Genomic DNA, 21,128 nt, shown 5'->3' with positions numbered 1-21,128 from the left:
AGGAGGCTAGGATCATGACCTGAGCAGAAGGCAGATGCTTAACTGACTGAACCACCCTGGTGTCCCTCTTTAGTATAATTTCTTATTTTTATAAATGAAAGGGAAGAAAATACAGACACTTGAGGAAGTAAAGTGACCAGGTCATGCAGGTCACAAGTCCAAGGTTGGCCTTTATACCGAGCTGCTTAACCAGAGTCCTGCTTTAAGTTTATAGGCAAAAGCTACCATTTCAGAATATGGGGGTGAGAGCGCACAGGAGTGGTTCCTATAGTGCAGAGTAAAAAAGTAGTCCTATCTCCCATGAATAAGAGTACTCCTAAATTTTCAAACAGAAGTCCAATCTGAGAGCCATGGAGATCAAAGTAAAAGAGGAAAAGAAAAATCAAATCAAGGGGGTAGATGGAGCAAAGCCTGGGATTACTTCATTGAACATAACTAGAGTTACTGATTCCCAAGAGGGAGTTCCGTGGAAAGTGCCATTTGAGGAAAGCAGACTAAGAAGTAATGAATTAGACTAGGGGTGATAGGAAGAGTGTATCATTCTTCTACCTTCTTTTTCTTCATCAAACACAATTCAGATTGGCAAATTCCAGAAGGCTCTCACTATACTACCAGAAATAATTAACTAGTAAAGCCCTTACCCTTCTGTTGGTCACTCACTTATTTCTCTTATGGAGAGAAAGCCCTTGCCACGTTATTTATTATATTCGCATGGAAGATAAAGCACCTAAAATGCTAAGACGTGGATGAGTATAGAACTCTGGGATGTTTTTATCTGTATTTTGGAGATAATAATACCCATTTCCATAACAGAATTTTATTATTTTATTAAAACAAAGATATTCACTGGATTTCATCCAGATCTTTGATTCATATTTATGGTGTCTCTGATAAATCAACTAAAACTATACTAAAATTCTCTTGTAATTCCTATAGAAAAGAAATATGCAGGGTGCCTAAGCAGCTCAGTTGGTTAAGTGTCTGCCCTGATTCTGGCTCAGGTCATGATCTCAGGGTCGTAGGGTCGAACCAAGTGTTGGGCTCCGAACCAAGTGTTGGGCTCCGTGCTGAGCGAGAGTATGCTTGAGACGCTCCCTCTCCCTCCCCTTACCCCCATTCATGCTCTCATTCCCTCTAAAAATAAATTTAAAAATCTTAAAAAAAAAAGTAATATGCAAAGGAAAAGTGAACATGGCACAGAGTATTATGTCATATAGTCTAGTTAATGAGACTATAAAAGGCAGAGTACAGGAAGCTTGCAAATTAGAAACAATCCTGCTCTTCAGACTGCCATCATCAAATCTATCATCTCAGTTACCCAGGATCTGTCACAAGTCCAGTTAATTGCAATGTTTCTACTATGTTCCTTAGTAGTAGCTTGGTCTATCCTGAATCTAAATTTCATGCAGGCTTAAAATATCAGGTAATTAGGAACCAGGTCACAGATTTTTTTTTTTAACACTCAAAAGTAGGATTCAACATTCTAAAGCTGTGTAGTGATTAGGAAGACCAAACAGAAACCAACCAATTAGCTCTGTACTGACTTGGATAGAAGCAGTCTTTTTTTTTTTTTTTTAAGATTTTATTTATTAATGAGAGAGAGAGAGAGAGAGAGAGAGAGAGAGAGAGGCAGAGACACGGGCAGAGGAAGAAGCAGGCTCTGTGGGGAGCTTGATGCGAGACTTGATTCCAGGACCCCAGGAGCAGGACCTGAGCCAAAGGTAGACGCTCAACCCCTGAGCCACTCAGGTGCCCCGAAACACAGTCATTTAGGAAAAATTCTTTAACTACAAAATTAGGACCACTCTGGGTAAGGGACCATATGGTGATTCAGTAAGTATATATGATGTACATGACAACTGAGATTATTTCTCTGAAACCATATGATAGCTGATGTTCTTAGTAAGAAAGATACTTAGAGCTTATTTCCAAAAAGACTGAGATTTGAGCTGATGACCAAAACACACACACTACTTAAATGAAGTAACATATTCATACATTAAAAACTATAATTTCATTAGTTTATGATAAAACACAAAACATTTACAGTTTTTTTAAAGATTTTTATTTATTTACCTCATGAGAGACACAGAGACAGAGAGAGAAGCAGAGACACAGGCAGAGAGAGAAGCAGGCTCCACGTAGGGAGTCTGATGCGGGCCGGGATTCCAGGATCAGGCCCCGGGCCAAAGGCAGGCACTAAACTGACGAGCCACCCAGGGATCCCTACTGTATTTTTTTTTTTTTTAAGATTTTATTTATTAATTCATGAGAGACACACACAGAGAGGCAGAGACACAGGCAGAGGGAGAAGCAGACTCCCTGCAGGGAGCCTGACATTTGAGACTTGATCCCAGGAACCCAGGACCACCACCTGAGCCCAAGGCAGACACTCAACCAATGAGCCACCCAGGTGCCCCATTTATAGTTTTTTTTAATTCCTTGGTGATTTTTAACTTTGGTATATACCAAAATCACCTGGGAAACTTATTAAAAATGTAAATGCTTGGATCTCACTCCATGGAATCAAAATCTACTCTAGGATATATATATATATACACAGACACACACACATATATATATGTATATACACACACACTTATTTATTTATTTATTTATTTATTTATTTATTTATTTATTTATTTGAGAGAGGGAGAGAGATCCTAAGCAGATTCCACTCTCAGCATGGAGCCTGATGTGGGGCTTGATCTCATGACACCGTGATCATGATCTGAGCTGAAATCAAGAGTCAGATGCTTAACAGACTGAGCCACCTAGGCACCTCTCTTTTAGTTTTAGACAAAATCTCCAGTTTTAAGCAAATTCCCCAGGTAAAACTGATGCAAGCCACAGTATAAAATATAAATATTATTTAACCACAGTTTATATGGTTGATCATTGTTTTCTAATATATGAAGAATGGAACTGCTGCAATGTCTCTATAACCCCCACCCCCACCCCACCCTACACTTTTAAAATCTTGAGGTATACAATATAATGTCAGTAAAGACAATTCCTTTTTCTTAGTCAGTGTTAAGGTCCTGGTGAACTCAACGTGGATGGGATAGAAAAGGCAAAATGCTGCATGAGGCTCTGTCAGGAACTTTGGGGAAGGACAGAGAACAGGAATTTAGAAAGAAGGAAGTAAAAAAAATTCCCTCCTATTGAAAGCCTTAGTATAGAAAAGTGAAAGCATGATACAATGGTCTTTCCATTTACCTAGTTTTAAAAATGGAGAAAGCTTACTAATACTTTCCAAAGAAATGGATATAAAGAAGCACATAGCTGAGTGCCTGCTCAGCACAACCTATGACAGAATAAAAGGCACAAAAGCTCAGATGCCATGGCAGCAGAGCTCCTTCTGGTTGTGTGTGGTCAGGAAACATGGGCGCTCTCCACTGTGGCAGCTCTGGTTTCTAGTCAGACCATCAGCAACTGCATTCCGTGACAACACTGACATTTCAAGGAAAGGCCTTACATGCTGCTATCACTGCCAACAGTCCACCAAAGGTTTCCAAAACTGGTAACAAAGATTAAGATATCCATCCTTTATGCCTACTCTGGACTCAATACTTTTCTACAACAAACTGGAGTCTTTATACAAACAGTAAAATAAACCCCAAGAGATGGTAAATATTTACCTGGTCCCTGTTGTTGATGTTTGAATAAGGTAACTGCCCTGTCATCAATTCATATAGAACAATCCCAAATGCGTATACATCTGACTGGAAGCTATATGGGTTTTTGTCTTGCATTCGGATCACTTCTGGTGCCTATTAGAACACAAAAAGAAAAATATTCTTGTTTATTCTTCAACTAAAAAGACTGAAAAGCAAATGATTACAATTCCCAGAACAATGCTTTCGTCATTAAATAATCCATCTAATTAATATGCAATCAATTCTCTTATTAAGGGGCAAAGAAATAAAACTGATTAATAAGAAAAAAAAATGCTCAGTAAGCCCTGAAAGAGGCAGTATTACCTGAGATTCCACATGTATTATGAAGATTTTATAATTTTATCAGCCATCCTCTTTCTGTACAAAATACTGCCATTGCTATTTGAATCCTTCCCAGGATTAGCTCTATCAAGAATCAATTCCAATTTCCATTCCTGATTCAGTAAAGAAATAAAAGACCTGCAGTCCTAAAATGTTTGGAAGTAGCATAACCACTACGCTAATAATTGCCTTAGAGTTTAAGTTTTCCCATTAGTACAATGATTCTCGCCTCAGGGCACCTTAGACAATACTGGTAAAACATCGACACTGACAAACTCAAACCCCTTTCCTGCCTCCAAAAGCATTATCAATATGCCATGGGTGCTTTATTAACAGAACCAAGAGATAGGAGGTCAATTTAGAAGATGGCATAAAGAATGCTGGCTGTTTGCTTCCTGGGCAAAGATACAGACCAAATCATATTTGCTACATTTTTTACACATTTTACTCATTGTACTCTACCACTTAATTTCTTAATTGGCTGTGTTCATGAAATACAATAAATGGTTGGTTAAATATACGCTTAAAAGAGTTCTTTCCCTTGCATCTTCTGTACTGTTTCATTTGGAAGAATTGTTTCTAAAGACACTGCAGAGTGTAAATAAAAGTTCCATGAAAGCATTATTTTGATACCAAAACCTGAACTAACTGCATAAATGGCTGGAGGACCTGGGACAGGATTCCTGGTCACTGGTCTATCTCAAAAAGCAGGCAATGGCACTAAGCCTTACTTGCAAATCACAATCAACTGTGTAGACTTTTTAACCTCTCAATGTCCAGACTACATACCAGGCCAATAATATAACAACAGAATCTGGGGATGGGATCCAAACATTGCTGGTTTTTACAGCTCCCCAGATGATTTTAATGTCCAATTAAGGTTGAGAACCACTGACAGAAGACGTATGGGAGATCCTGATGAAGGATGGGAGGTGAAGGAGAAGATGGGGTCTGCTTACTTTTTTTGTCAAACATTTTATTGCTAGCTGCTTTTAGTAATACAGTACAAAATAAACCACATACAACTGTGATGTGATGAACAAGCTAGAATACTGAGAGGCTGGTTATGATATAGGCATAATTTTAAAAGCCAGAATACAATTTTGCGAGGGACAGAATAATAAATCAGTTGAGGAACTAACCATCTTTTTAAAACTTAGTTTTACCTCTACTGTTGTTGGAGATGGCTTGATGAAATTTATTTGGACAAGAAATGCATGATTGATCCTCAACTAATTTAGTGATTTAATCTGTAAAAATTTTCACAAAGGTTTCTTTCCCCTCTAAGATAAATAGAACAAGGTTGAGAAGAATTCAGAGAATTACATAATCTTAGTTCTGACCAAACTCTTCTCTACTAGTACACAGATGCTCCGCATTTGTTTCTGAAGGCAATTATCAACCCAAAAGGATTTTTTCAACACGTAAGTGTACTACTAGCTAATCTCTTATATGAAAGCTCAGCTTGATAGAATAAAGGATGAACCAATCTACCTATGTATCAACAAAAAATAAATTAGAATATAAAACTTTGGGTATAATAATCTAGGTTTTAGAAAAAGGACAAACCTGGAGTTTAACTGAGCATCTCCCCCACACTAGTTAAAATAGATACACCTTTAAAACATGTATTGTTTCTTTTTAATTTGAGGTTTTACAGTCTCACACTTAGTGTGTGCTAGCCTGCTGCATCCTAGAATCCACTGCTATCTTATAGCAAGGTGTGTGCCTTAAAGGTGCATGAGATCCCAATTACAATGACTAATAAGCCTCCTATTTATAAAATGATTTATTAAAACAATTAAAATATATTAAAGAAACAAACCTAGTTAGCTCTAATTACTGAATCTTAGGAACAAAAAAGGTGTTAGAAATCCACTAGTCCGACCAACATTAAAGATGGAGAGACATGGAGGTTAGGAAATGTGCAGGTTGAGAGTTAAACAGAGGACTATAGAGTACAGATCTCCTAGGTCCATTGTACCCCTTCCACCTTACCACTTGTCTTTACTCCAGTTATTTTTATAAGAAAGCATAGCTGAATTTAACCCTAAGTTTATTTGACTAATTCACATCTATCCTGGAATTCCCCTCTTGGAGGCTCTTACAGATAGTTCAGGGAATTTATGCAAACATGGCTTCAAGAGCCCCTGCAGCTTCTCTGTTTCCAGCAGAGTGTCCCAAAGCCTTAGTGCAGATTCAATTATTTAAAGCTTCAAATTGCACTACTGGTTAGGGACATCCGGCATTCAGCTGAGAGCAGCGGTTCTCAAACTTTTTGATCTCAAAACTCTTTTAGTCTTGAAAATTACTGAAGACCCCAAGGAACTTTTATGTGGATTATATCTATGGGTATTTCTCATATTTAAACATAACTGGGAAACTGTTAAAATATTTAGTAATTTCATAAGTAATAGCCATTAGATGTTAACAAAGATTACCCATTTTTAATGAAAAGTGTATTTTCAAATCCAAAAAAAAGTTCAGTGAGAAGAGTACTGCAATTCTTTTTGACTGGTTTAAGAGCAGCCAGCTATAGTCACATATTTTGGTTCTGGCATTCGATCTGTTGTGATGTGTTGTTCTGGTTCAAGACTATAAAGAAACATCTGGTCTCATACAGGGATGACCTTGGGGACTTCCAAAAGGGTATTAGGGCCCCTTTTGAGAACTGCTAGCTTAGAGGATGATTCCTATACCTGCCCTTTTCACAGCCTGCTGAAAGTAATGGCACAGAAGTTTTCATTCCCTTCTTTTACACAAAGCAGAAATAGGAATAAAGAAAAAGCAACAAAGAGCTATGCAGGGCAGCACATGGCTATGTTAAAATTCTTTTTTTTTTTTTTATGTCTTTTCTTTCCCAGCTGCCCCATAATTATGGGTTCTTTCTAGTCTAAAGGAAGTAACTTTCCAATTTAGGCTTAAATAACATCATGAAACAGCCTCTCTTAAAAGGAGTAGTTCTTTTAGTAAAACCTTAAGAAATACTGCAGATCGTACCTGCTGAAACTGCACACTTGTTTTTTTCTTTTTGAAACCGGGCACACAGAACATTTTGAACACAAAATATTTTAAAGAGACAATTCTGGATAAAATTTCAACAGTTGTTTATAAAATACTATTTTTTTGTTTGAAGTATACTGAAACTGATTTCATAATACTCTTTTTAAGGATAAAGAAAAAAGTTAAATTTTATTTACATAAAAAATAAGATCAACATTGATTTTTGTGAATACTGGGAATTATGAAAATACTAGTCGAAACCTTCAAAGATTTTCTAGTCACTCAGTAGCACCTCAGGGTCCAAAAATTTAATTAATGGAGAAATGGCCTCAATTCTTACCATCCACAAAATGGATCCAGACAACTGTTCAAACTGATGGGACCCACTCCATCGAGATTTCACTGTGGCTAGACCAAAATCACCTATTTTTACTGTGAGGTCTTCATGAAGAAAAATATCTGAGGTGTAGTAAGTAAAGGAAAACAATAGATCTCATTTTCCTAGCAAAGCAAGCATTACAAAAATGTTAGGTAAGAGATCTAATTTCTGTAATTCTATAATATGATTTTTTTGGTAAAATTGATATTTCTTTAAAAAGTATAGTACTTCATATTTCCTCTTAAAGTTAATGAATATGTTTTTAAAAATATGGTTCTATTTGGCATATGTGACCTGCTTCTAAGATTTTGGGGGCTTGAAATATGATGGGATGAGGTGAGATGCTTTCCAACCTATGTTTATGGGAAACCCTGAAATGTTCCCGTTAGATTTTAGTAACATGGACCCAGATATGCTTTAGCATTTAGGAAAGCTACAAAGGTTCTTCATTGGAATGAAGTTGGTTGACGGCTAGGATCTTGATCTGGGTTTATGGAAGAAGAAAAATTTTGTTTTTTCTCACCTCCTTGTTATGCAAGTTAGAACCTTCAGTTACATTTCAACTACTGCAGAGTAGCATCAGAGCACTGAAAGAAATGGGTAGATAGCTACCTGTTTTATGGGTGTTGACAGAATGTAAGCACACAATCATAAAAGAGTCCTACTATTATAAAGACTTGGTGGATTTTTTTTTTTATAACACTCAAATGTTCAGAAACCAAAAGCATGTTGCAGCACCCTGCTTTATACTATGCTCTCATGCAAACCCATTTATTAATTCTCTTTACATTTTTTGAACTTAGCATGAAAACTGTTTTTACATAATGTGAAGACAAAATGCAGAAGAAAAAGTCAGGATGTTTTCAAACTTCGCAGACAAATTTCAGGAAGGATACTATTACTCTTGAGGTCTCTGTGGATGATTGACTTGGCGTGTAAGTAACTGAAAAACAAAACATCATTTCAACCTGAGTAGGGGTAAAGACTCTGGCCTCAAAATCTATAGAACATATTTAGGGATGTAAATAAAGACTTATTCAAAATCATGACACAATTGCAAACTGTACATTGTGATAACCTCTTTATGTAAGAAATCTTAAACTGTAAATGAATTTAGGATTATAGAAACATATTACTATTATGGTAGAGCCCAAATCTTGTATTCTATTAAAAGACTTTGCTTTATACTTTACTATTTACCAATACAAACCTTTCATTCCAGTCAAACCTATTTATCCATGTCCTTTAAATACACCCTGATATTTAATCCCACCTGTGATCAATACTTCCCTTCCAAACCCATCCCCAAATTAACTTTCATTCTATTCTCCACCTATTCATACCTATCCTTTAAGATTGAATATACATTCTATCTTCTGAATAAAGCTTTGCTATGACTAACTCAACCAAAAGTAATCTTTCACTGTTGAGTTATATCGTAATTACTGTAATAGCTTGATTCATGTATTCTTTTTCCTGTGCCTATGGTTCCCTTTTCAGAATGTAAACTCCACTAGAATATAAAATCTGATTGATAATTTTAAAAATTTTTTAAAAGATTTTTATTTATTTATTCATGAGAGACAGAGAGAGAGAGGCAGAGTCACAAGCCGAGGGAGAAGCAGGCTCCATGCAGGGAGCCCGACATGGGACTCGATCCCAGGCCCCCAGGATCAGGCCCCGGGTTGAAGGCGGCGCTAAACCGCTGAGCCATCCGGGCTGCCCCTGATTGTTAATTTTAAAGGTAGTATTATACATTCTTAAAATAACTTCTTAAAAATACGGAGCTTTATCACACATGTTAATCATTTAGTCTTAAAATTAGTTAATAATGGCCACAGTGAATAACTCCATTGTTGATTAGTTTAAAATAGCATATAAGAGAAAATAATGCAGAATAAAATAAAATTTCTAAACAAAAATAGTGAGGAGCAAACCTGCTACATAATATCCACAGTGCATCTATCTTATAGTCAATGGTAAGTTTAAATTACCTATGTGAGCCCTAAAAACTGGTTTAGTTGGGTTCACTGAGGGTAAGGGCTGTGCCTCCTTTATTTCTGTTTCAATCTCCAGTGCCTAGCACAGAGCCTGGCATGTGGTAAGTGTTCAACATGTCTGTTGAATCAACTACAACGAAATGCATATAATATCCTAGTCAAAGCTATTTTTCTTCATTTAAAACTGGAAAGAATAGATATATGAGACTTCTAAAATTTGACAATGACCATTAATTAGGAAGTAAATTTTGCTTTAAAGTGACACTTTCAAAGTCCAAATAGTATATAATCAAAATTATGTAATAAACACTGTTAAAAATTGAAGATTCATAACAATTAAACTTTATTTATGCTTTCTCTTCTTCATTTATACTTCCTCATTCTCCCAGAGATCAAGATTTTGAAGCTTTCTTCTCAGATAAAATTTTCATTTCAAATGATTTATACAAAGGAACCCCTTCTCCTCCAATTACTCTTACTTCTATGTTTATTTCCTCCATAGTATTTACCACACTCTTGTCCCACTACATCACATGGTCTCTCTTACATTGGAAGAAAATGTGATGTCTGTTATAGGTGTCATTTGCTTAAAAATTTTTCTGCAATGACACAGAATGATACAGATGGAGAACAGGAGCCTCAACCACAAGCTTTTTCAAGATAGGGAGACCTTGTCTCCACTAGAGAGGAAGGGTAACAAATGGTGATGCTGTTCAGTGGTGGAGCTTGGTGCTTTGGTCTGAGACCTGGTACTTAGTGCACATAATAGGTGTTAGTCTTTGACAAAAGATTCTGTCTCCTTTGAAATTAAAAACAACAAATAGGTGGTAGATATGAATATGTGGAGGCATGATGAAGTTATAAGGGAAGATAAAGGTGTTCTTGATGGTATCAATCTTTTCAACAAATCTGATACAAAGAAATATATCAAGAATAAGGTAGACAGAAATCAACTAGAGGGTGAGGAGAAAAAATTTCTCACCAGGAAAGTACTAGATAATTAGCAAGATATGAGTACAATTACTGAGCTAGTGATAGAACCCTACTGGAAGGTAGATAGCATAAATTTATTATAGGCTAAAGTTGTATACAGCTGCAACTTGAAATAGCACCACCTTATCCTTGTGTAATCTTATCTTTTATTGTTTACAAGCTGCTTTCTTAACTTCTATCTCATGTAATAATTCTCTTTCTGTAACATCTCTGCCACAAAACCAGTGAAAAGGCAGAAATCCAGGTCTATATAATGGATGGTTTGAAAAAAAAAAAAAAAGGTACTCAAATTCCCCAGATGGAAAAATGGAATGAGTATTATACCCCATATCTCTACATGATATAATGTTCCAGAGTAATTACTACTCTATATAATTCTACATAGGCTGACACTAAAACATAATTTCTAAGCAACAATGAGTTATAATCAAAGATGCCAAAAGACACATAACTGAGGGTATGGAAGGAAGGGAACAATAAGAAATTAACTCATATGATACAGAAGTATACCCATTATTTAAGGAAATTAAATAGGACCCCTTTCTTAACTTTTCTAAGATGTTAAAGAGAACCTTATAGATTTATAAAAGTAGCAGTAAGAAAAAACATGCTATAGGGATGCCTGGGTGGCTCAGCGGTTTGGCACCTGCCTTGGTCCCAAGGCATGACCCCAGAGTCCCGGGATCAAGTCACACGTCGGGCTCTCTGCATGGAGCCTGCTTCTCCCTCTGCCTATGTCTCTGTCTGTCTTTCCTGAATAAATAAATAAAATCTAAAAAAAAAAAAGAGAGAGAAAACATGCTATAAACCAAATGAATATATCCTCTCGATAGGTTTATCTTAGGAGTGTCTTTCCTTGAAAAACAAAAAAAAAAAAGTATCCACCTAGAGAATCATTTAATCTGAAAGCTGGGCAATCATCTAGTAAAATCTGTTCTCTCTGCTTCTTTCAAGGTATTATCCAATATTTAGCTTTCTTTTTTTTTAATATTTTATTTATTCACTTGACAAGGGAGATGGTGTGCGCACAAGCAAATGGAGTGGCAGGCAGAGGGTGCCTCACATGGAGGTTGATCCCAGGACCCTGGGATCATGACCTGAGTGGAAAGCAGAACCGCTTAATCCTCTGAACCAACTAGATGCCCCCAAGATTCAGCTTTTTAACATTCTTTTAAGAGCTTAATATGATGTCCCAAGAGTGAAGATAATACTCTAGATCTGATCTGATCAACATAAACTAGAGTAACTCTCATCTTAATTTTCTCCTTGAACACCTGAAACCATAAAACTCCTAGAAAAAAAAAAAACAGGGGTAGCAAGATCTTTTTTTTTTTTTTAAGATTTTATTTATTCATGAGAGACAGACAGAGAGAGAGAGAGAGAGAGAGAGAGACAGAGACAGAGACAGAGAGAGACAGAGAGAGGCAGTGACATAGGCAGGGGGAAAAGCAGGCTCCCTGTGGGAAGCCTGATGCGGGACTCAAGACCAAGACCCCAAGACCCTGAAGCCAAAGGCACTGAACACCCCAGGTGTCCAGGTAGCAAGCTCTTTGACACTGGTCTTGGTAATGATTTTTTTTTTTTTTTGATACCAAAAGCAAAGGCAACAAAAGAAAAATAAACAAGTAGGATTACATCAAACTAAAAAGCTTCTGCACAGCAAAGGACACGAACCACCAACAAAATGAAAAGGCAACCTATCAAATGGGAGAAAATATTTGCACATCATATATCTAATAAGAGGATATCCAAAAAATATAAAAAACTTGTCCAATTCACTATCAAAACCCCCAAACAATCTGATTAAAAAACAGACATTTTCCCAAGGAACGCATACAGATGGCCAAAAGGTGTCCAGCATCACTCACTACCTATCACAGAAATGCAAATCAAAACCACAATGAGATACTGCTTAACACCTGTTAGCATGGCTCTTATCAAAAAGACAAGAAATAGCAAATGGTGGCAAGAATGTAGAGAAAAGGGAACTCCGTGCACTGTTGAAGGGAACATAAATTAGTACAACCATTATGGAAAATAATTCCTCAAGAAACTTAAAAAACAGGATTACAATATGATCCAGCAATCCCATTCTGGGTATATATCCAAAAGAATTTAAATCAGGATCTAAAGAGACATCTGCGCTTCACATTTATTGCAGCATTATTCACAATAGCAAAGACATGGCAACAACCTAGTGCCCATGAATGAATAAAGAAAATGTCATTCACACACTCACACACACAAATATCAGGCAGCCATAAAATAGGATATTTTGCTACTTGCAACAACACGGATGGACCCTGAGAGCATTATACATAATGAAATAAGCCAGAGAAATGCAAATACCATATGATCACACTTACATGTGGAGTCCAAAAACAAGACAAAAATAAAATTTATCTTCATCTTCCTCATGGTGGGTTAAAAAAATTTTTATCGCCCATTATTGTGATTATCATGGCAGCCACAGTCACTCTACTAACTCCTACTAAAATTACATTCAGTTACAACCCTACTGAGTTGTTCTTGCATTACTCTTACAAAACAGTTTCCCCATCCTCTATTTGTATTTCTCTCTTTTTTGGACTTGGATGTCCTATTTTGTAGACATGGCCTATAGCTCCAGCTTATTAAAAGTTTAGTTCTCACTAAAAAATGTTTTAAAAGACCAGTGTACTAATGAAGCCCTTATCTATTTGTAAATATGCTAGTCTTACTCAAGAGAATGAAACAAAAATCTCCTAGCTTAACAACTTCAGATATGATCAATATACAGTTATAAATCCAGTTGAATTCTCCATGCATGTTGTATCTCTTGATCTTATCCTCACCAATATCATGAGAAGTATCAAATGCCTTGCTATAACTCAAATATTATGGCTACATTTGCCATAGTCAAATGTTTATCAGTCTTGTCTATTTACAACAGTTCCAAGTGTCTCGCACTTAAGTTTACTGTTATTTTCTTGTATTTTCAACTATTTTTAAAAGCAGAGAACTGGTTCACATAGACACTAGTATTTCAGTCCTCTTTCACTAATACTACACAATTTCAAAAAGTTTATCAGACTTCACACAGAAAGTTCAATCTCTCCTCAGACACTACAGAGAATATAACAGCCAACTGGACTGATATGCATGATGGTAGTGACAAGATGATATTTGATCCAAACAGTTTCAATTACAGTCTCCCTTCTACTTTGATGCCCTCCACTCCCCTCATAATCGCAATGTAGAAAGTGAGGAAGATTGAAGGGAATGATATTCTGCTATGCCTCTGCTGTCAATATAATTTAAAATGGTTAAAATCCCTAAGACATGAAGTACACACATTTTCCAGTTGTGTTCCAAAGTGGCCCAAATTCTATTTTTACTTAAAGTTTTCAGTTTCTTTTACTTTAAAAAACAAACTAATTTATTGAGGTATAACATGTATATAACATAAAATGCACCCAATTTTATGTATAGTTTTGAGTTTTGACAAACATACACAGTAATGAGCAGCCACAACCAACAAGAAGAATATCTATCACCCACAAAATTTTTTTCACGTATTTCTGCAATTACTAACACCCTCCTTGGTTCAGGCAACCATGGATAATAAAGTTCTGTTACTATACATTAGTTTTGTCTTTTCTAGAATTTCATATAAACAAAAATCCATGGCTTCTTTTGCTCAGCCTGATGATTCTTTTTTTTTTTTTTTTTTTTTTAATTCATGATAGACATATAGAGAGAGAGACAGAGAGGCAGAGACACAGGCAGAGGGAGAGGCAGCCCACATGTCGGGAGCCTGATGCGGGACTTGATCCAGGGACTCCAGGACTTGGAGTTCAAAGGCAGGCGCGAAACCACTGAGCCACCCACGGATCCCCAGGCCTAATGATTCTAAGATTCACACACTGGCTGCATGTGGTATTACAGGGTATGGATATACCACAATTTAACCACTGACCTGTTGGACATTTGGGTTGTTCCTTGCTTCTGGCAATTATAGTAAGATACCACAAACATTCAAGTATAAGTCTCTTTTGTTGATGTATGTTTTCATTTCTTTTGGGTAAATAAATAAGATTAGAATTGCTCACGTGATAATTTTAACTTTAAAAGAAACTGCCAAAGTGTTTGTCTCATTTAAGATCCTACTAGTAATGTGTAAGAGTTCTTGTCGCCCTGCATCCTTGCCAATACTTGGTATACTTGGTTTTGATTAAAAGCATTCTAGTGGGTGTGTTGTGGTGTCTTGTAGTTTTAATTTGCCTTTCCCTAATGTCTAATGATGGTGAACATCTTTGCATGTGCTCATTTGCCATTCTTATGCCTTTTCAATAAAGTACTCCAATCTTCTGTCCATTTTCTTGTTGGGTAGTTTTTATTACTGAGTTGTACAAGTTCTTATATAGTTCAGATATAAGTCTTTTAAACAGATAATGTATCTTGCAAACATTTTCTTCAAATCTGTGGTTTGTCCTTTATTCTTTTTTTTATTTTTTTTTTAACAGTGTCTTTCAAAAAGCAACTAAATTTTGATGAAGTCCAACTTACCTTACCTTTTGTGTCCTAAGAAATCTTTGCCTTTCTTTAGGGTACAAAGATTTTCTCATATGTTTCTTCTAGAAGTTTTAGATTTTCAGCTTTTAATCTTCAACCCATCTCAAGGTAATACTAATGTCTTGTGTTGGCTAAGGGCAAATTGTTTGCTTATTTATTCTATATGTATGTCCAGTTGTTGTAGTAATATGCGTCAAAAGGACTACCTTTTCTGTGTGAATTGTGCCTTGGTATCTTGTAAAAAAAAAAAAAAAAAAAGAAAAACCAACTGACCGTAGATCTAATGGATATATTTCTAGGCTTTCTATTCTGTTTTTTGATTTATATGCCTATTCTTATGCCAATATCACATGGTCTTGATTACAGTAGCTTCATACAAAGTTTTGAATTCTAAGACTAGAAGTCCTTCAATTTTTAAAAAATTGTCTTGACTACTCTAGCCATTGCATTTCCATATACATTTTATGATCAACTTGTCAATTTCTACAAAAAAGCCTGCTAAAATTTTGACTGGACTCAACAATAAGTCTATAGATCAATTTGGGAAGGATGACATCCTAACAATATTGAATCTTCTAATTAACAAATATGATATTTCTATGTATTTTTTTGTTTCCTAGCTGGGACCTGCATTATAGAGGGTATAATCCCTCTTTGGAAAATTAGACCTTCTAAAGTAAAATAGTGACCTAAAAAAATAAAAGAAAATGTATTTTAAACATGAAATATCAAAAACCATGTAATTAATTTTTAAAAATTCATCTCAAACATTCACAAGTCCAAAACCAGAAGCATAATATTTATTTATTTATAAGAGCAAGATAGCTCTATGGAGGAAAGAATAGTCATTTCAATGAATATCATTGGGATATTCACATGGGGAAAAAATCTTCAGCCCTTACCTCACACCACACACAAAAACCAATCTGAAGTGGATTTAAGATCTTAAACTAAAAGCAAAAATTATGAAACTTCTAAAAGAAAAAAATTTCCACCACCCTCATGTACACATACAGCATTTTAAAGTTTTTAGGATATTTTTGCATTAGTAAGTTTCTTAACTTTCATGTTTCTTTGTGAGGCAAGCAAAAAGGTAATAATGCTACTTATGCTGATGGGAAAACCAGAGCCCAGAAGACTTAAGTGACATAACAAAGAGGCGTAGTGGAAAGGGCATGGGTTTTGAGCACAGGAGACTGGGATTCGAATTCCAACTGTTATCACTTACTAGCCATATGATCTTGGGTACAATATTACATAATCCTTCTTAGCTTTAGATTCCTAACCTAAAAAATGGAGGTAATAATGATCTTGAAGGGATACTTTCTTTTAACACATGTTTAGTGAAAGTCCACTGTGTACTAAGCAACAACTGTTCTAAGTTTTGGAGATAAAGCAGAAAATCCCTACCTCGAGGTCCTTACATTTCAGGATAGAAGAGAGAAAAGAAAAAGATGTATCAGTAGAATATATAGTATTCTGTAAGTAGGGGACAAGAAATACTGAGTTGCAGGGGGCTATAATTTTAGGATAGGGAGGGCCTCTTTTCAAAGGATCTTTTGATTAAAGACAGGAGAGAGGGGAGTCATGCCTATATGGGATAAGACCATAGCAGGCAAAGGAAGTAGCAATGGCAAGGCCCTAAGGCAGGGCCCATATTCTAATAATGGTAAGAGGCCAAACTGGTTTGGAAGAGAGGAAGCAAGAGGGAAAAGAGAAGGAAATGAATTGGGAGAGGTAATAAGAAAGGAGGGAGGGTCGTGGTGGTGGTTACTTTGAGGAAGTGCTATTGTAAGGACTCTTTCTTTCTGAGTGAAATGTGAAACACTGGAAGGGGAGAGGAGTAACATAATGTAAGTCCCCAAACATTCTGGGTGCTATGTAAGGATGGAACCAGGGCACTAATCCAGGCAAGAAATAATGATGGCTTCCATCAGGGTGAATAGCACAATAGGTGATGAAAACTTGTAAGATTCTGATATACTTTAAAAGATGGAGTGGATAGGAGTTGATATTAGATTGGTTGTATGGTATAAGAAAGAGAGGACCCAAAGAAAACTACAAAATGTAGATATAAGCAGCTGACAGAACAGAGTTGCTAGCGACTGAGATAAAAGGAATATACGAAGATCTAGCTTGAGGAAAAGGTCAGGTCCTCAGTAGGAGACATACTAAAATTGAGATATCCATTAGACAATCAAGTAATCTGGAGGAGACAGTTGGATATGACAGCTTGGAGGTCAAAGGAAATGATGTGGCTGGAGATTGGCATATAAATGGCAATTGAATGGTATTTCAAGCCATGAAACTGGATGAGATCACCAAGGCAATGGAGATTCCGGATGTTTCCAACATTTAGAGAGGTTAAAAGCTGAGGAAGAATTAGCCGAGAAAGAGCAGTGAGTAGAAGGAAAATCAGGAGAATACATACTAAAGCAGTGCTTCTCAACTTTTAATATGCATACAAACCATTTAGGGATTTTGTTAAAATATAGTTTCCAATTCAGTAGATCTGGGGTGGTACCTAAAACTCAGCATTTCTAAAAGTATCCCAGGTGGTACAGATGCTATACCAGATTCTGAGTAGCAAAGGATTAAGGATGGGTTTCACTGGAGAAGGATGTGATCAACTGCCATACAAACAGATGGAGGACTGTGAATCCAACCACTGGATCTACTAAGAGGTTTCGGTGGAGTATCGGGGCAAAAGCCTGACTGGAATAGGCTTGTAAAAGGGGAGAGAAGAGAAGAGAAATTAGAGTGAATATCAACAACTATTCTGAAAAGTTTTTTTTTAAGATCTTATTTATCTTATTTATTTATTTATATTTATTATATATTCATTTATATTTATCATTTATTTATATATCCTGGAGCCAAAGTGTCAGGGGCAAGTTATGTGATCTAAACCCTAGTTTCTAAAACAACAACAACAAAACAACAAAAAACAAACAAAAGACAAACAAACAAAAAAACACCCTAGTTTCTTCTTAAGTAAATGGGAATAATAATGGGATGTACCTCATAGGGCTGCTGAGGATTACATAAGGTAGGATACATAAAGGACAATGCCTGGCAAATAGTAAGTACCTGCTACATTCATTACCGCGTTATATTAAAAACACCAGTGTCTTCTGGTGGTATAAAAAACAGAGGAAGAGTGTGTTACTAGTATGTATGTAGCAGAGGTGCGGGATCACAATATATTTATTGACCAATAAAGATATTTAAATAAGAGTGAAAAAGGTAAAACCAATGAATTCCATACTTAAAGCAGTAATAACCCACTGTGAATGTATTAAAATACAGAATTCTGAAAGGATACACACTATGTATCAGAATATTAATGGTGATTCTCTCTGCAGATTACTGGTACTTATTTATGTTTACATTTTGAGTGTTCTATGATGACCATATATTTTTCTATAACAACTTTTATTTTGAAATTAAGAAAAACTGTATCAAAGACAATCACTGTAGCCATCTCTGATATTTCTCACCATAATCAATCCTGTTAAAATTTTTACGCATTGGCCTGTCTTTTTTCAAAATTTATACTTATGAAAAAGTTTTGAAAGTAAAATACAGCTGTGAAGTCTTGTTTATTAAAAGATGGAAACAAACAGAATGTTATAGGTAAAACTAAAGGCCTTCTCTCCTTGATAGCGGACTCCATCCTGACCCCTTCTGCCATTCTGGCAGACAACCACTACTGAATTTGGTGTGTGTCTGCTAACCCTTATTTTGATACCTTTGCATACATATGTATATCACTCCTAAAAAAAAATGCAACCAAATATACAAATTTGTTTTTAAAAATTTAAGTGGTCTCATGTTGTAGCTTGCTTTTCTCACTTGATACCATATTTTAAAGCTGATATTGATACATATGTAATTATTTTTGATATATTTTCTTTCAAGTCCTCTGATGGACATTTAGGTTTCCAATTTTTCACTACTGTATATTTTCCTGTGATACATCTCTTCCTATACACATCATTTTAGAACAAAAGCTGGTGTTTCTTGGGGGTAAGTCAGGTATTTTCCATTTTAACAGATACTTTTTTAAAAAAATATTTTATTTATTTAAGAGAGACACACACAGAGAGAGAGAAAAGCAGGTTCCATGCAGGGAGCCTGACGTGGGACTCGATCCTCGGTCTCCAGGATCACACCCTGGGCTGAAGTTGGCGCTAAACCGCTGAGCCACCCCCGGGGCTGCCCTTTTTTGTTTTTTTTTTAAAGATTTTATTTATTTAGCAGGGAGCCCGACGTGGGACTCAATCCTGGGTCTCCAGGATCACGCCCTGGGCTGAAGATGGCACTGAACCACTAAGCCATCCAGGCTGCCCCTTAACAGATACTTCTGAAATGCCATCAGCATGGTTGTCTGCATCAAGTATGTACCAGTAAACAATTCCCCAATCTTTACCAACACATGATTTTGTCAGAATTTAGGTATTTTGCCCATTTAAGTGGTACTTCTTTTAGTTTGTATTTTTCTGATTATCAGTATCCCCTCTTTTCTGTTACTGTTCTTATCCACTGGAAAATAATGTTCACTATAATTATTCTTTGGTCAATTGAAATTGTTTTCAATCATTAGTACATGTTCACCATCTTTTCAGCTTTAATCTATCCTTTCTTTCAATTAGGTTTATTTTTAATTAAGGAAGGCATACTCTTTCATTATTTAAAAGAAGTAAATCATGAGGACTTATCTCCATTTTTTATTCTCTTTCTTCAGATTATAACCCCTGTCTGTAACAGATCACAACTTTGTCTTGATTTGAGATTTAGTATATTTTCTGACAAAGCTAAATTAAAAATTATACAATATTATACTGAAATTAAAAGTTCTGCAAAAAAAATGGCATGACAAGTTGATCATTACTGAAATATGTTTTTTTGAAATTTCTTTAGTTGATCATTACTGAAATATGTTTTTTTGAAATTTCTTTAGTATTTCTTTATTCTATTCTTAGAATACCTTGGCCCTTAGGCTGAATCAATGACTGTCAGGTAAGAAGATGATAAACATACCATACTGACCCTGATTCCTAAAGAGTGGGGCTCTCATTATCTACCATGAGAATAGTTCTGCTCTCTACAGGGAAACCGAGGAATCAGAAATGATCCTTCATTGAGTAAAGACAACAAAACCACAACGAAAAGATGTCACCCATCTCCCTATATTCTGTAATCCAATATAAAAGACACATTTCAAGTCCTAATGATTCAACTTTCCTAATTACTGAAGGTATTACACCTATGAATGACTGTAACCCCAGCACCTTATACAATGAGTTATATGCTCTTATTCTGACTTCAAAATATAGTTTATTTTTTTCTTTTTTCAAAATATATTTTAGAAAGGAGTCAGAAAAGATCAAGAACATCTGGAAAACATGCAAGGGGCAGGCTATTTTGAATGAGGGCTTCATAAAAAAGTACATTATTAGGAAGCTATTTAGATAGTCTAAGGACTTAGTGGTTAGGTACCTCTCACTTGCTCTGTCTTCTGTGAAATGATGGTGGAGGACAAGGAAGGAGGGATCAGACATTTAGAATTAAATAGCTGCAAAGCACATAATTTGCACTGGATTACAATTTCAACATTTTAACACTGTTGATGTTGTTATTATCCAAATGTTCCTTATAAACCATTTGTTCTTGCTTCATGAATAAAAACTCTTATCTCTGAGCAAACGGACAGGTTTTTGGGGGAGAGGGCATCCCCTCTCCTTGCACTGTTTGTTTATTGCTAGTTACCTTTTTTTTTAAATTTTTATTTATTTATGATAGTCACACAGAGGGGGGGCAGGCAGAGACACAGGCAGAGGGAGAAGCAGGCTCCATGCACCGGGAGCCCGACGTGGGATTCGATCCCGGGTCTCCAGGATCGCGCCCTGGGCCAAAGGCAGGCGCCAAACCGCTGCGCCACCCAGGGATCCCCCTAGTTACCTTTTTAACTCCCATTTGTTTTGGTCTCTGTCACTGGCATTTGAGATTTTACATCTAAGGTTTGATGATCCAGAGACAATTTGTCTTACTCAGACTAAGTGAAGGTTCAACAAAGTGCCTGAAAGGTTTGAGTGTATAGATGGGCTTCTTGTTTTTCAACTTCCCTGTACAGTGATCTAGGTGGAATCCCTGATGTTGCAACCTCTGGGTCTTTCCCCTCGGCTGGTAAATTTC

The 21,128-nt window shown here is 36.1% G+C and overlaps 1 protein-coding gene across 9 annotated transcripts in view; it reads right to left on the bottom strand.

Annotated features, from left to right (window-relative positions):
• BRAF (B-Raf proto-oncogene, serine/threonine kinase) overlaps positions 1 to 21,128 on the bottom strand; it is a 179,426-nt gene that overhangs the window by 20,628 nt on the left and 137,670 nt on the right. For 7 of the 9 annotated variants that reach the window (XM_035700227.2, XM_049095216.1, XM_025433893.3 and 4 more), the window contains 3 exons: positions 8,280 to 8,326; positions 7,345 to 7,463; positions 3,642 to 3,773 (listed from right to left, as the gene is read on the bottom strand). In XM_035700227.2, coding sequence (XP_035556120.1) covers positions 3,642 to 3,773; positions 7,345 to 7,463; positions 8,280 to 8,326 — 298 coding nt within the window. Of the gene's footprint in view, positions 1 to 2,599; positions 2,737 to 3,641; positions 3,774 to 7,344; positions 7,464 to 8,279; positions 8,327 to 21,128 lie in introns of those variants that run through there. The other 2 variants (XM_049095218.1, XM_025433894.3) reach the window with 1 other exon arrangement.

This window comes from Canis lupus, chromosome 16 (genome assembly GCF_003254725.2).
Source record: "Canis lupus dingo isolate Sandy chromosome 16, ASM325472v2, whole genome shotgun sequence".
NCBI lineage: Eukaryota > Metazoa > Chordata > Mammalia > Carnivora > Canidae > Canis > Canis lupus.
The sequence above is the reverse complement of the archived record's forward strand: the minus strand, read 5'-3'. Positions and strand labels throughout refer to the sequence as shown.